This window comes from Mustela nigripes, chromosome 7 (genome assembly GCF_022355385.1).
Source record: "Mustela nigripes isolate SB6536 chromosome 7, MUSNIG.SB6536, whole genome shotgun sequence".
Taxonomy (NCBI): Eukaryota; Metazoa; Chordata; class Mammalia; order Carnivora; family Mustelidae; genus Mustela; species Mustela nigripes.
In genome coordinates this window covers 49,468,839-49,484,487 of record NC_081563.1, presented here as the reverse complement: position 1 = coordinate 49,484,487, position 15,649 = coordinate 49,468,839, and the positions used below count along the sequence as shown (strand labels likewise).

Here is a 15,649-nt window from a genome sequence, read left to right as displayed (position 1 = left end):
TTATTTGACAGACAGAGATCACAAGTAGGCAGAGAGGCAGGCAGAGAGAGAGGAGGAAGCAGACTCCCTGCTGAGCAGAGAGCCCCATGCGGGACTCGATCCCAAGACCCTGGGATCATGACCCGAGCGGAAGGCAGAGGCTTAACCCACTGAGCCACCCAGGCGCCCTGGAATTTTTTAAAATCATCGAGTTCTTACTGCATAGAAAGCTTGATGTTATGAGTGATGAGTTTAGGAAACTGGTATTCGGGATCTACTATTACTGGGTCCTGAACTAGATTCCATCTCGTGATTTCCACTTTGCAGATAAGGAAACTGGAGCTCACAGAGGCGGAAGACCACATGGTGTTCCCATGTGAGTCTCAGCATGCCACCATGCTTTTTAATGCTTTTGATATATTTTGGATTTTTAGGAAGCCAATTTGTCTAAGGGCCCTTTAAACTTTACGATGTAGCCTATTTAGTGACTGCTGGGTGTGGTGGATGTTTGCCAAGCTTCGGGCTCCTGTAGCCCAGTTTTCCCAGTTACGACTCCTGACTCCTGGGGTTGCTTTCCCAGCTTCCCTTGCGGCTAGGGCATGGGCACATGCCCAAGCTCCAGCAACCAGCTGCGAGATATCAGTTTGGATGCGAACACCATAAAGGAGGTGCTGTGCGGAATTCCTTCTAGCAAGGACACTGAGAGACAGATACCCAATTGTCAAAGGTGGCTGTGGCTTGTCCTGGCTAATCTTGCGTCCAGCATCAGCAATGTGGGCGAGACACCTGAGCCCAATGGCCAGAGCAACGGCATTTCCACTGGCAGAGTTTGACGGCGTCACTTGGCCATCGCTCTTGAGTGGCAAGCCTGTCAGCCTGATTCTCCGGCCATCCTAAAGATTTTGAAAGAGACTAAATAGTTCTCCATTAACTCTTTTTCTGCTTAAACTATCTTGAATAGGTTCTTTTTGCAAACCTGACAGATAAAATGAGGTTGTGTATCTTGTGGCTTCCATTTTTCTATTTTAACTACTTTCAATATCACCTACCCCCACTCTCCCAAATTCACACATTGTGATTGAAAGATGAGAGATCATGGAGGTCTTTAGGACCCAGTGTTAAAGATAACATAGTGTCAGGAGTCTTAAGTATTTACATTCAGGGAAGGCCCACCCTCCCTCTTAAAATCTATGTAATCCCATCACTAATAACTTGCTTCAAACTTAAGAAATCCTAATTAGAGGGACGCCTGGGTGGCTCAGTTGGTTAAGCAGCTGCCTTGGGCTCGGGTCATGATCCCGGCGTCCTGGGATCGAGTCCCACATGGGACTCCTTGCTCAGCAGGGAGCCTGCTTCTCCCTCTGCCTCTGTCTGCCATTCTGTCTGCCTGTGCTCGCTCTCTCCCTCTCTCTCTCTGATAAATAAATAAAATCTTAAAAAAAAAAAAAAAAAAAAAGAAATCCTAATTAGAGAAAGGAATATTTGGGAGACAGAGGTCTTTTGCCCTGCCTCTTCCCAGGACAGCTGCCTAAAAGCTGATGGCCAGGTTCGGGTCTGTCCTATGTAAGGCCAGAGCCAGCCTGTGAAAAAGCTGACATTTATATCCATCAGACCACCCTTGGCCCACTCTGGCCTGCGGCTCTGTCTCTTCCTCTGAAACTCCATCACACAGAAACACACACACACGTTTGACTCTCAGTGATAGACTTTTCCATTCTCCCATAATTGTTTTATGTGTTGGCTTTGTACCTCTGATTAAACAATTAATCCCCCAGGGGGACAAGAACCACATCTTGTGTTTCTTTTATAATTTTTACAGCACTGAACAGATTGTCCTGAACATTGTAAGGGTTTGCTTAATAAATATTCGCTGATTAATTTCTCTCTTGGGGCTTTGAGGGTAAATGACACGGGTGTCTCATTCTTCTTTTTTTTTAAGATTTTATTTACTTATTTGACACAGAGAGAGAGAGATCACAAGTAGGGAGAGCGGCAGGCAGAGAGAGAGGAGGAAGCAGGCTCCCTGCTGAGCAGAGAGCCTGATGCAGGGCTGGCTCCCAGGACCCTGAGACAATGACCTGAGCCGAAAGCAGAGGCTTAACCCACTGAGCCACCCAGGCGCCTGGTGTCTCGTTATTCTTAAATGTGTGTGTGTGTGTGTGTGTGTGTAAGAAATAGAGAGAGAGAGATCTGAGAGTCAAGAAGTCATACACTCCAGGCATGGCATTTAGAGCTAGAAAAGTAGAAGACCCAAGACACAAGTCTCAGCCTTGTGTGTAACTTAGCCTTAGTTTGTCATGTATAAATTGGGGCTTATAACAATATCTACCCTACTTCCTGGAACTGGGGCCTACAGAAGACATTATGTGTACTTAAGTCACTTTGTGATTGTTATGGGGTTTATATGAAATGGGACCAGAGAGGGGAGTGGGGAAGAGGCTCTAAAGTCAGTGTACAGAAAAGGGATCATAGCGGACATGACCCATGGGGTTTGGTCCCACCCTCCTAGGGCCAACAGGAATTTTTTTTTTTTTAAAAGATTTTATTTATTTATTTGTCAGAGAGAGAGAGAGAAAGAGAGAGAGAAGGAGAGAATGCATATAAGCGGGGAGAGCAGGCAGAGGGAGAAGCAGGCTTCCTGCTGAGTGGGGAGCCCAGTGTGGGACTTGATCCCATGACCCCGATATCATGACTTGAGCTAAAAGATGCTTAACCTACTAAGCCTTGGGGCCAACAGGTTTTATAGTGCTGGACTTCCAAGTATTTCCAGGTAGCAGGCAACCTCCTCTTGACAGCTCCCTCCTAGCCCAGGGGGTCAATTCTACCTGACTTTAAAACCTCTAAACCTGTAGCCTGACACCTTGTCTCACCCCCACCTTGGTTCAGGCCTTGGTCCTACCTGACAGCTTAGGCCTCTTTCTGTCTCTGGTCTCTAATCCCCCCACCCCCACCCTGGAGCACAGCTATTGACCTAAAAAAACAAATCTGATCACATCCCTTCTCTAAGAAGCTCTGTTGGATATCTAAACCTATATATCTATGGTGTTTATCTAAAGAGGGAAGCCCAGCTGTTTTCAATCAGATGAGAGATGTTGGGTGTGAACTAGGAAAGATCTAGAGGTGGATAAGATTAGACAAATATTACATGAAACTATGAACTCTTTCTGTGTGTGTGTGTGTGTGATTATACAAAACACGAACAATAATTATTTCTTTCTTTTTTTTTTTTTTTTTAAAGATTTTTACTTGTTAGAGGGAGAGAGAGAGCACAAGCAGCAGGAGCAAGCAGGCAGAGGGAGAAGCAGACTCCCCACTGAATGAGGAGCCCGATGCAGGACTTAGTCCCAGACCCCTGGGATCAATAACCTGAGCCAAAGGCAGAGGCTTAACCAATCGAGTCACCCAAGCATCCCAAACCATGGGTATTTCTAAAATTTCTCCTACTCATTTAGATATTCAACAAATATTTATTGTGTGCCCACTGTTTGCTGGACACCATTCTAAGCACTGCATGTATGAGGGAACAAAACAGATACAGATCTTACCTTCTCAGAGCTCACATTCTAGCATGGAGAGAAAGAACAATAGGAAAGTCAGTAGGAAGTCAATCAGGGTCACAGGAGAGTGACTAGAGGAACCACTTGAGATTAAACTGATCAGAAGAAAGTCCTCTGAAGAAGAGTTGATATTTAAGCTGAGTCAGCGGGACACAGATCTGGAGAAGGATATTCTAGACAGAAGAAAAACAAAGAGTAAAGGCCCTTGGATGGGAAACAAGTTTGGCATTTTTGAGGACAGCATGCCCGTGTGAATGCCAAGCAGGGTACTGGGGAAAGTAGTATGGGACGGGATGAATGCCAGCAAAGGCTATAGCATATCATTGTCAGGATTTTGAATTTTATGGTAGGATTAGAAACCATTAGATAGATGGCTTGGAGTGAGGGAGGGAGAGAAGGCATGAATGGAAGCAGAGGCAAGGTAGGCTGATGTGGTATTGGCTCTGGCCGAGTTGCTGGCAGCTTGCGTCCAAGCCGTCCAAGGACATGGAGAGAAGTGGTCACTTACAGGATTTATTTTATGGGTCAGATAGATGGCTTGCTGATGGACTGACTGGTAATGAGGGTGAGTGGCCCGAAGGAATTAAGGATGACTTAGGGTGGGTGGTGATGTCATTTGCTGAGACAACTGGGAAGGGATAGATTAGGGAAGAAAAGTTGCGTTTGGCTTTGGACATGTTGAGTGTGAGACGCTAGTCATTCAGTGGCGATGACAAATGGTTGCTGGAGAATTGAGTCTGGAGCTCCTAGAGAGGTCCTTGCTGTAGATTTCCATCTGTGCATTACCTGCAAGGAGTCATGAGGCTGGGAGGGATCACTTTGGGAGAGAGCATAACCAGATCCGAGGGTGGAGGACAGCCCGGGTGTACTCCCGCATTTGCAGGTCAAGAAAACAGGGTCTGAGGAGCCTAGGGATACCAGAAGGGTGGAGCTTCCCCAGTTCCCACTGAGGAAAGTATTTCCAGACGCAGGATGTGGTCAACTGTGTGTGGGCATCACCAGAAGTGGAGTAAGACAAGGGTGGAAAGGGGATAAGAACACAGGATTTGGCCACAGGTTAAGACATTATGGTGAGTGTGGCAAATGCAGTTTGGGACGCAGGCCTGACTGGAGTACAGGGAAAGAGAGGCGTGAATGTATAGTTGGGAAGGGTACGTAGCTTTCAAGAAGTTTTGCTGAGAGGCTGGATCATGGATGTTTTTTATTTTGTCTGTATATTCCAGACATGAACATATATTACTTACATAATACTATAATAATGTATACAGTGCAGATAGCACCCGACTGCTTATGAGAGGAGAAGCTCCTCAGTAGAACACAAAGCCTTTCATCTTCCCTCCCCGGTGACCTCTCCAACCCCAGGCTTGCTCCTTTCCATAAGCACCAGTCCCCTGCCTGCATCAGTCTGTATTTCATTCTTGCCAGCTGCCACCCATATACCAACTCAGTCTGGTGCCAGACATTAGCTGTGGCGGGACCTCCCCCTCCTCTCAGCATCTGTAAACCACCTCACCCCACATAGGTCCAGGATCATTCCAGTACACACTTATCACCCAGCCCGTCTCACCCACGCGTCCGGTACAATAGGAAAATAGGGAAAAAGAATTGGGCTTAAAGTCAGACGGGTGTGCGGATTCCTTCCCCCATCTGCCATATAGCTATGGGACTCTGGGGAAGTCTCTTAACGGCCGGCCCGTGCCTCGAGTTCCTCATCTGTAAAACGAGGTTAGTAAAACCCACACCCTATCCGTTTTGTGATGCCTGGTATAGGGCAAACAGTAGCTGCCGTGGCGCCTCAATTTTGCTTCAGCGCTGCACCCCGCTGAGCCACGACAGGTGAGGACTAAGATGTTTCAGAAATGTGACCCAGCATTGGGGGCCCCTCACATGACCCCGAGATACCAGACGGTGTCCCTGTCCCCCGCACAAGGCACGTGCCGGTCGGGTGACCCGTCTTTCCAGTCGTCCCACACGCCGGGTCTGTGATCACGCGCCCCCCACCCATAGCTAAGCCTGACGCGGCGGTGGCTCATGCGCCTTTCCGCCCCAGCCTCTAGCCACGGACCACACGTCCCATCCCAGCCGCCCGGCCCCGCCCCCTGCCCCGGGCGCGCCCCTCCAGTTTCCCGGCTCGGGTGTCGGAGGGGCCGCGCCCGCGGGCCGTGCGCACGGATTGGCTGCGCCGCGGCGGCGGGCGGCCCGTGGGCACACACACCCTCCCCGTGCGGCCAATGGGCGTGCGCGCGTCACTGACCGGGAGGCCCGCGAGCCGGCAGCCCCTCAATAAGCCACATTGTTGCACGAAACTCCAGAGCAGGAGTCCCCGGCCGCCGCTACCGCCGCGGTGTCATCAAGCGGAGAAGCTCCGTGGGCCAGAGCAGCGCGCGTGTGAGCCGCAGAGATCCGCTCGCCCAAGTGAGACCGGACCGAGATTCTTCCCAAGTTGAGCCTTTACTGATCCTCTGGCGAAGTTAGCGCCTTGGCGGTGGGGCAACCCGACACGTCGCCAGCAGTGATTTTTGGGCGCCTTCTAGCAATCAGGACTCCCCAAACCTGTTTACAGAGACCCTAGACTTTCTAGCTGGGCGTGCCATCGTCTTCTTTTTGTGCCGTCCGGATTCACTGCTCCCGGCCGGGCCCCCAAGCCCAGATACAAAGCGGTCGGACCGCGCTGTCCTCCTCCCCCGCACGCGCTCCAACCTCGGTTTCCCAACTCGGCGCCGTCGGGCCGCGGCAGGATGATCGCCTCGCATCTGCTCGCCTACTTCTTCACGGAGCTCAACCATGACCAGGTGCAGAAGGTAAGTAAGCGCTTGCAGGGGCGGCTGGCTCGCCTTTGACAAAGTTGTGTGGTCCCCGGCCCTCACTCTGGGGTCCCGGCCGGCCGGGACTCTCCTCCTTGACCCTGCGGGGAACCACTTCCTCTCCATTCGGGGTCGAGGACGCGGAAAAAGTCAGGGCTGCCGGGAAACTCCTGGGCGCGAGGAGCCACGTCCGCTAGGCACGGGCAGGCGTGTGCGCGCGTGCGAGGCGCCTGGGCTCGCGCACCGCGCGGCTCTCTGCCTTCCAGCCACCCTGCGCGCGCTCGCGCTTTTTTTTTTTTTTTTTTTCCTACCACTGGAGGGGCGGGTCTCCCGGCACGTAGTCTGAGACTGCGGGTCCCACGTGGGAGGAACCCCTCTCTCGCTGCGGGAGTTCCGGCTAGAGCACGTGGGGGGAGAATCGTGGCTGGTGGGGGGGAGGCTCTGCTGCCACGTGGGACTGCGCGGGGTCTCCTGTGCCAAAGGATGGCGTTCTGGGGACGTGCGGTTCCCCTCGGCGTTCCTCAGGGCCTCGCGGAGGTGCGCTTGGGGAGAGGCCGATCGGGGAAGGATCCGGGACAGCAGCCGAGAAACTCCGCCCGCCGTGCCCCCTCCCCGGAACTGAGGCGCCCGGAACTGAGGCCCCGCGAGGGGCGTACATTTACCCACAGACGTGCCCCGGGGCGGCCGGGCCCTGAGTACCCCGCGCCAGCCTCCAAGTAGGGGGCGAACTTTGGTTAATACTTCTGGTGCTCCTAAAAGTTACACGAAGGATCCCCCAGTCTACCCCCGCTTCCCGCTTTGCTGTCTTCTTTGAAAAGTTTTCGGTAGGCAAACGAGCTTTTTCCTGACCGAGACTCCGACAGGTCTGCTCACCTCGCTGTGGGCAGCCCCCCGCCCCCGTCAGTGCTCTCGGGCTAGGTCATTTACATAAGAAAGAGCTTCGGGCCCCGCCGGGAGCCAAGCTCTAGGTGCCTCCGGGTATGGGGTGGGGGTGGGGCTGGGCCTGAGGCGCTATCACTCTGCCGAGCACTGGTTTCTGAAATAGACGGGATTTCAGGGTTGGCACCTGACCCTGGACCTCAGCTAGGACTTGAGAAGAAGGGAGGGGTTGAGGGAGAGTGGGGGTGTCCAGAGCTGTGAGGCAGTGGCAGCGTTGCTTAATTACATACTTGAAATTTCTGTGTCTTAGAGGGAACACATTTGGGGTAGTGTCTTGACATAATTGTTGGGTGATGCGACCTGCTCGTACTCCCCTCCCCTTCTGGGGATTCTGAGAGCAAAGGAGAGGGTGGTGGGTTACCTTCGTGGTGTTTTTCAGAGCCGTAGCAGATGAACCCCCCCAATAAAACGTGGCAGTACTTAGCCTCAGACTGGAGGAGGGAGGAGAAGGCCGCTGGTTTTGAGTTCATTTACTCTGCGTATAAAGGACTGTTGCTCTCTCATTCCTGGGATGTGGCTCGGCTCTGCGCTTGAATTCAGTTTAAGAATGTGTCTGTGAGCCGGCAGGATCTTGGCAACTTCTTTAGGCTTCTCTGCCCAAGAAGTGAGTTAACCCTTGGGGAAGAGTCATCCCTTGGCAAATCCTAAAGTAGGAAATTGTAGGATTATGAATCCAGGGGAGGTCTTGGTTGTGTATCACTCCAGGACATTTTAATTCCTTTACTAATTTACTCTCCCCTAATCCAGAGGAAGGAGGCTAAGACTCGGACTGTCTAGGTATGGTTGGGAGTCATCACTTTGGTCCCAGGGTGGAGAGAGCATAAGCCAGGGTATCTGGAAATGAGTTCTAATCTGTTTTGTGATTTATTAACCACAGGACCCTGAACAAGTCACTTTGCCTCTTTGGACTGTTGGTTTCTTTTTGTAAAACAGGAGTGACAGCAGCAGCCTTGTCCACTTTAGGGAGTTCTGAGGATAAAGCCGGGTAATGTAGCCTTGTCTTTTTTGTAGGCGGCCCTTACATACACTTACAGCTTCATTTTAGCCTGTGAAGGTCTGGGTGGACTCTGGGTGTATTTCCTCTAAATCACCGATGGGGGCAGAATAGAGTCAGGCCTTTAATTTACCTGGTGTCAGAACCTGGGACTTGGCCTCCAGGCTTAGGTGAGCAAAGGGGTTTGATTCCTCCTACCATTCTGTAGCAAGTAGGAAGAGAATCAGAGAATATTTTGGAAGTATCTTTTCTTCTTTTTAAGTAGACTCCACTGCATACCCAGTGTGAAACCCAATGTGGGGTTTGAACTCATGACCCTGAGATGAAGACTCTCAGCTGAGTGAGACATCCCAGTATCCCTGGAAGCCTCTTTTCCAGTTCTGCTACAAGGATGAATTAGAGAAGGGTGAAGTTTGAGTTTAATTTTAGAGAGTCTTTTGAAAAGGTCTGGATTTGGACTCTTCTGAAATCCCCATTATCTTGCCTATTCTGGGTTGTAGTCTGAGGCATGGAAAACTTAGATGCACTTAGCCACAACTAGCCCCCTCACTCCCCCCAACTTGTCTTCTGATGCACAAGTCCAGTGTTTTGTACCATTAGCAGGAGAGTAAGAGTTATTTGCTCACATTTGCTGATTGACACTTTGAAACTTGAGAGCAAACACATCGGCATTTACTGTGTGCCAGGCCCTGGTTTAAGTTCTTTATGTTTGTTAGCTTATGTTCGCAACAGTTTGACAAAGCAGAAGCAGTTATTATCAGCATTGCTGTCTTACTGGTAGGAACAAAGGCACAGTAACTTGTCCAAGGTCACTGGCTCTTGTTGTAAGAGCTGGGAATTGAAGTCTTGCTGTCAGGCTCGAGAGCCCCATGCTCTTGACCACGCTCACCTGCTTCTGGGAACAAAAGTGGACTCCATCCTGGCCCCTGTCTGCATTCACTCTGGATGCTGGCAGCACCGTCACCTAGCATGCCCAGAAATGCAACTAGCTCTTCTCTTGCTTACATTAATGGCACCAGTACTCTCTGGCTCTTCTGGCTGGGAGCTCTGGACTCATTTCATTGACTTTCCTTTCTGATCGCTACACATTTGTCAACCTGTCTGGCTTAATTCAGAGGCCTCCTAGGATTTCTCTGTTTCCAGTCTCTTTCTGGAACGAGACTAGAACATTTCAGAACCCTTTTTTAACACTGCATGCTGAAGGCCTGTTGACCCCTCCATGTTCTCTACCTCATTCCCTGAGGACTTGCATCACCATTCGTTAAATGCCATGCTCTTCACACAAAGCACCTTTGCCCTATCATGGCTTTTTTTTTTTTTTTTTAAATGGGAGTTCTCATGATCAATTTTTTTTTCTTGTTTTTCTTTTTCAAGATTTGAGAGAAACAACAGCATGAGTAGGGGGAGGGGAAGAGGCAGAGGGAGAAGCAGACTCTCCACTGAGCAGGGAACTAACCCCACGCAGGGCTTGATCCCAGGACCCTGAGACCATGACCTGAGCCAAAGGCAGGTGCTTAACCGACTGAGCCACCCAGGTGCCCTATCATGGCATTTTTGTAGTCCCACCATACATCAGACTTGGTAGTTTTCAGTTCCGGTTCCTTCCTCGGGGCAGGGAGAGTTCTGGCTGCTCACCTTTGTAGCCACAGTTTCTGGCCACTGATGAGGTGCTCAGTGAGTGTGAGGATGAGGGAGGAATCCTTCCTCGAGGCAGAAGCTGAGCAAGGGCCGCAGGAAGGGGAGGGGAGTGAAAGGCACATTGGGGGATTGCTAGGACAGGGCTGAAGGGGATGGGTGGATAGAGAGGCATAAAGAAAGGCCTTAGCCTCTACTTTCATAAAGGCTGGAAGCTGATCCTGATCCTGAGGCTGATTCTGAGGAGCAAGGGAGGGAGGGTTTCGGGCGACATAGGGAGGGTGAGGGAGTTTCCTCTCTTCCAGCAATCAAGGCTCTCCTCTGGGTGGAGAGATAGTGGTTTTTTTTTTGTTTTTTGTTTTTTAATCTGTTCTAACCATAAAAGTCAAATGAGGTATGCATGCCTTCCTTTAGCCATTGGCCAATGTTTTTTTTAACATGCATGGACTGGTGACATATTCTCACTCCGGTTATGGAACAGAGATAGCTTGCTTGGGCTCCTGTCCCTGTTCAGTGAGGGGTGGATTTCAACTCTGGACTTGGGAGGGGGCAGGGAGTATCTTGGAAGCCAAAAATTCAGCAAAGCCCCCGAGTCAAGAAAGATAAGAGTTTTAATGTTTTTTGAGAGCTTAGTGTGGGTACCAGGTCCTCTGGCTATGATGTGGGAAACTGAAACCAAGACACCTTCCAGTTGTCTGGTGAGATAAGGCAGTAAGTAGTCAAGAGACAGTGAGGAGTGGCAGACCTTAAGGGAGCCGTGCTTGGTATGCCTTGAGTACCTGTGATGTGCCATGAATCTTCTGGTAAGGGTTAAAGTACCAAGAGTTAGCTACTGATCACAACCTTACTAAGATTATTTTTCACCCACTCAGTGGACATGGACATGTACAGTTTCTCATTTGTTCAATGTGTACATAATACTTAGCATCCTAATACTCTCCCTTCCCTGCCCAGAAGCAGCTGATGGTAGTAGGAATATTTTGTAGCTTTTGTTAACCATCTTTTTTTTTTTTTTTGAATCACCAAATTTCAATTTCAGAGAGTGCTAGGGAAGTACTTTTCTTTACCATCAAATTAATTAAAATTCCCTCTGAGGCTCCTCAGAGCCAACTTTTTTCTCTTTCTTTCTTTCTTTCTTTTTTTTTAAACATCACTTTTCAAAGATGACCATTTCCAGCACCCTGAGGAGTTGGAGGGCAGTTAGGGGCCCTTTTCCAGGGGAAATCAAAACAACACAAACCACAACCGTTTTCTCAAAACCTGGCAGTCAGACTAAGGAGATCTGATACACTAAAAGATCTCAGGAACCCCAGAAAACTGACTTCCTTTGTTCAGATATTTCTTTCAAAGACGACTCCTGATAACGGTTCCTCATTATCATTGTTGAGTTGTGAAGTCAGCAAGTTTGGTTTGTTTTCCAGTACTGTGTTGTCTGGCTTTCCCTTTCCAAAGCAGTGGGGGGGCGGGGGTGGGGAGGGGTGGGGGTGGAGAGCAGATTAGATCCCAGAGTTCTTTGCCTGCGTCTTAATATCGCAGGTCAGGGGTCATAGGCCTTGCTTCCTTGCGCTGGAGGGGCTGTTGCTGCTCACTCCTGAAGCAGGTCTTCCAGCCTCACCACTCTTGGCATCTTGGGCCCTGTGATCCTTTATGAGGGGCTGTCTGTAGCCCAACCCTATAATAAAGAGCCAGAATTCCCACCCTATCTCAGTCTGTAGGGGCAAAACCTGTATTCTGTTTTGTTTTGTTTGTTTTGGTTGCTACTACTTTTGAGCTGTAGTTTTCAACTGCTAGCAATTTTGCCCTCCAGTGGATTTGGTAATGTCTGGAGAACTTTCTGTCTGTCACCATTTGGGTGGGTGTGGATGTTAGGTTGCTGCCTCAAGTAGGTAGAGGCAAAGGAGATACGCCGTCTTACAGTGCCCAGGACAGCCACCGTGCAGCAAAGACTTTTTTGGCCCCAAGTATCTGTAGGTTGAGAAACTGCATCAGAAGAAAGAACACAGTTCATCCCGCCCTTCAGTTTTATGGCGCATTGTTCCTGCTCACCCAGCTAGTTAATAGTAGCTGTAACTAGGACCTTGGCTCTCAGCTCACGGCGTGCCAGGTCCTGGGACAGTCACGGTAGCACGTGTTCTTGAACAAAAGATGCATTTGAGATGAAGTCGCAGACCACTGCAGTCAGCAGATGTCTGTGCCCCCTGGCCGAAGGGTGGGGTACCTGGGTTACCAGGGCAGGTAGTGAGTGGGAGGGAAGTTGGCTCAGCTGTCCCCAGGAGAATCTTCCCCTGGTTGTTGCTAGGATTGCCATGGAGGCCAGGCCTCCGTCAGATTTCTGAACACCGCAGGCGGGGGAGCTGGCAGAATGTGGGTCCAGGAGCCACTGGCGCTGGGGACAGAGGACAGGGGCCTGTGATCCTCACTGAGGGCCAGTCCAGCGGTCACATTGGGAGAGGTTGTAGGGTGAGTGAGAGAGCCAGTCTCCCGGCCTTGAATCCTGGCTTATATAACCGGCTTTGTGAACTTGGGTCAGTTAATTTAACCTTTCTAGGCCTTGGAGAGTTTTTGGATAACACCTTAATAGGGTTACTGTAAGGATTAAAGAGTAAATATATGTGAAGCTCTTACAGCATTGCCTGACACATAGTCGTCAACTCTTTATGTATTAAATATTAGTACATGGAGAACTACATCCGTATAGTAACCATACTCTTAGATGAAAGGGGCCCTGCTTTTTCCCCAAGGGCTTGTAGGACATAATGGGTTCTGGAACATTGTCTCCATCTGTCTGATGTCGCATTAGAGGAGAAGACAGGGAGGGCAGAAGGATGGAAAGTTCCTGAAGCTGAGGAGTAAGGAAGCATCCTCACTGCCCTCCCTGTCTTCTGAAACTGTTTCTTTTCCTAGGCTTGGGAGGGCCATCCTTGAGTTCTTTCTCTGACTTGCTTTCCTTTGGGTCCCGTGGGAAGTAGCCTCCCCACTGGAGGTGGGAGGGGTGGGTGTCTCTGGGATGCCACGATCATTGTACCAGAGGCTGAAGCATCCTCCGTGGAAGGCGTGACTGATCACAGCAGTAGTTCTGCCCTTTTCACTGTAGAAACCTAGTCCTCCCTCCTCTTCAGTCCCTCTCCCACAGACCAAAGGCGCCCAGGGCATTGCTGAGGCCACTTATGCTGCATTTGGCCAGTGAGATGCCTGCTTAGCCTTCCTCACATCTGCCCCAGATTCTGCCTTTCCACTGGGGCAACTGGGGTGGGGGATATCCTGGGCTGTTGAGTCCCAGGACCAGGTCATGGTAGGTTTTGGTCTCACTGACCCCTGGAGTTTGAAGGAAACCATAATTCCCACAGTTTTCGGCAGATCAGAAGAAGGGGCCCTGGCTGTCTTGAGTATCAGCAGAGAGCTCTTTGCCCCTCATACAGACTCCAGGCTGTCCAGTGTGGCCCCTCCGACACTTCCCTTCCCCCATCCCTGTATAGGCTTTGCCTCGTCCAAACCCAGTTGGGAAGCCTTGTTTCCCTGAGATGCAGCCCTCTGTTAGGGTGGCTGTACTTTTTGCTCTTTGTCTGTGGGTCTCTAAGCAATAGCCTGACGTTCCTTACTTGGAAGGACCTTGTTAAAACCTTGGAGTTAACTTAAGAGTGAGTCAGGGCTGAGAATCTGGCCCTTGGTGCCTCCCAGCCGGCCTTCCTGACTCTCCTCCCCTTAGCTCAGTGGTTCTACCTGAGAGGTGTGGTCGGTCCCTGTTGTTCTTGAAAGACCTTACTCCTAGACTCTTCCTTCTGGCATCTCCATACTGTCTGATAAAGGAACGGAGCCAGATAGGCCATCAGAGTTAAATGAGGGCACACGAATCTGCCACTTTTCCTTTTTCCCATTTGAGAGACTACCTTCTCCTGCTTCCTGCTTCCTTCCACATTTTTCTCAACCCCTTGCCATGAAGCCTTCTAGCCATGTCTCATCAGTTCCATCCCCCATTCTGCAATTTCTCAAGCTCTTAAAATAACCAGCACTACTAAGTGCTGGGCTCCGTGTATACTCTCTAACTCAGGCCATCCTTCAGCAGCCCTCCCTGGTAGACATTATTAGCTATTATTCAGATGAAGACACTAAGGCATAGAAAGGGACAGTACCTTGGTCAAAGGCAAGCCTGAATTCAGTCTGACCCCAGAACCCAGGTCCTTAATCCCAGCATGGGGCTGCCTGCAACAACTAGAGACAGGCCACTTGTATTTCATTTTCATGGGGCTGTGAGTCAGGTGTCAGTTGGGAAGGGACCTTTGGATTATCTAATTCCAGTCCTTCCATTTTATAGATGAGGAAACCAGGTGCTGTGTACTAAGTGACCAGCCCAGGTTTATATAGGGCAAGCCCCAGAGCAGGAACCCAGTTTCTTGGTCCCTATTTCCCTTTTGGCACCAACTGTGCGGCATGAGCTCTTCTCATCAGTCAGGTGTGGGCTCCCTAAGAAGAAAGGCAGGATTTGCTTTGTGGTCTGAACCTAGAGTAACCCTGTAATTTGTCCAAACTGGGCCACTTTTTTGAGAATAAAAGGGGACACTCTTAATACTTGGGCTGCTACCTCAGCGTAAACTGAGATTGTCCTGGGCAAATTGGGATGTATGGGCTGTCCTGCCTCTGGTGGGGTGGTGGTGGGGTGGGGGGGCCGACTGGGAAGGTCTGGGGCTGATGTGGGGCCGAGTGCCAGATGTGCGGGGGTTTGGTATGGCGGGTGGATGCTTGGCAGCAGGCGGGAGTGGGGAAATCAGCTATCCCTGTGCTGGAGGCTCAGGAGGCTCAGGGGGTAGACTCTGGTCCCCTGGCATGGGGCTGTTCGGGGAGGCAGAGTCACACCCTTAGGGGACCTGGGTGACCAAATAGGACAGTCATACAGCTGGAGAGAAAACCCTGCTGCCGCCAAGGTCATGTGCAGTGAGGGCTCAGGCCTGAAGAACAGGGTCAGGCTCTGAGCTCCTGGGCATTCTGGAATGGCCAGCTCTCCCCTTCACCCCGGTTACTCTCCCACCCCTTCGGCACACCCGTAGCCCCTTATAAGTGACCATGACCTAGGCCTTGAGCACCTACTCTCATTACTGAGATAACTGCTGACACCACAGACGTAAATTTGGGAGCATGTACGTAGTTGGTGTCTTTAGTCCTTTGGGACCAGCGAGGGCAGGAGACAGAAGGTGTCAAAAGTATGTTGGCAGCTGGGAATTTGGGAGAGGCCATTTGTGCTGGCCCCTGAAGGGCAAAGTGGGAGTTTGTTAGGCCAGAGGATAACACTGTAGGTGTGGGGTTAGCATACACGCACATGCAACCTTTCTGAGACGCTCCTGAGAATTGTATTGATGCCTGCGTGATTTCAGTCATTATAAGTCTGTATTTTATTACTGTGAAAGAAACTGCCTCTCTGCCCTTCCCCTCAAGTTTGTAATTACTTGCTGACGTATTTGCCTCCTACCAGTAGACTGTGCCCCTTGCAGACAAAGACTGGGCTCTCCTTTCCCCTGGTGCCCTCAGCCCCTGGCCTGGGCCCACTCCGTTTAGCACTCAAGTCCATTTTGGGTCAGTGAACTGTGCCGGGGTCATATACGTCTGAGGCATAGGATTGCACAGCTGCCCCCTAGCCGGCCCAGAATGTCTGAGTATAAGAGGCTCCCAAGACCCATGTCCCAGATGCCCATCTTCTGGACCCCTGGCGGGTGCTGCTGCCTGAGGTCGGTCTGGCTGCAACTCCAGGC

General features: G+C 50.6%; 1 protein-coding gene across 1 annotated transcript in view; it reads left to right on the top strand.

Moving 5' to 3' along the window:
- The first annotated feature begins 5,684 nt into the window (after positions 1–5,684).
- HK2 (hexokinase 2) overlaps positions 5,685–15,649 on the top strand; it is a 61,073-nt gene continuing 51,108 nt past the window's right edge. The window contains exon 1 of the mRNA XM_059405736.1: positions 5,685–6,337. Coding sequence (XP_059261719.1) covers positions 6,275–6,337 — 63 coding nt within the window. The 5' untranslated portion in view covers positions 5,685–6,274. The remainder of the gene's footprint in view (positions 6,338–15,649) is intronic.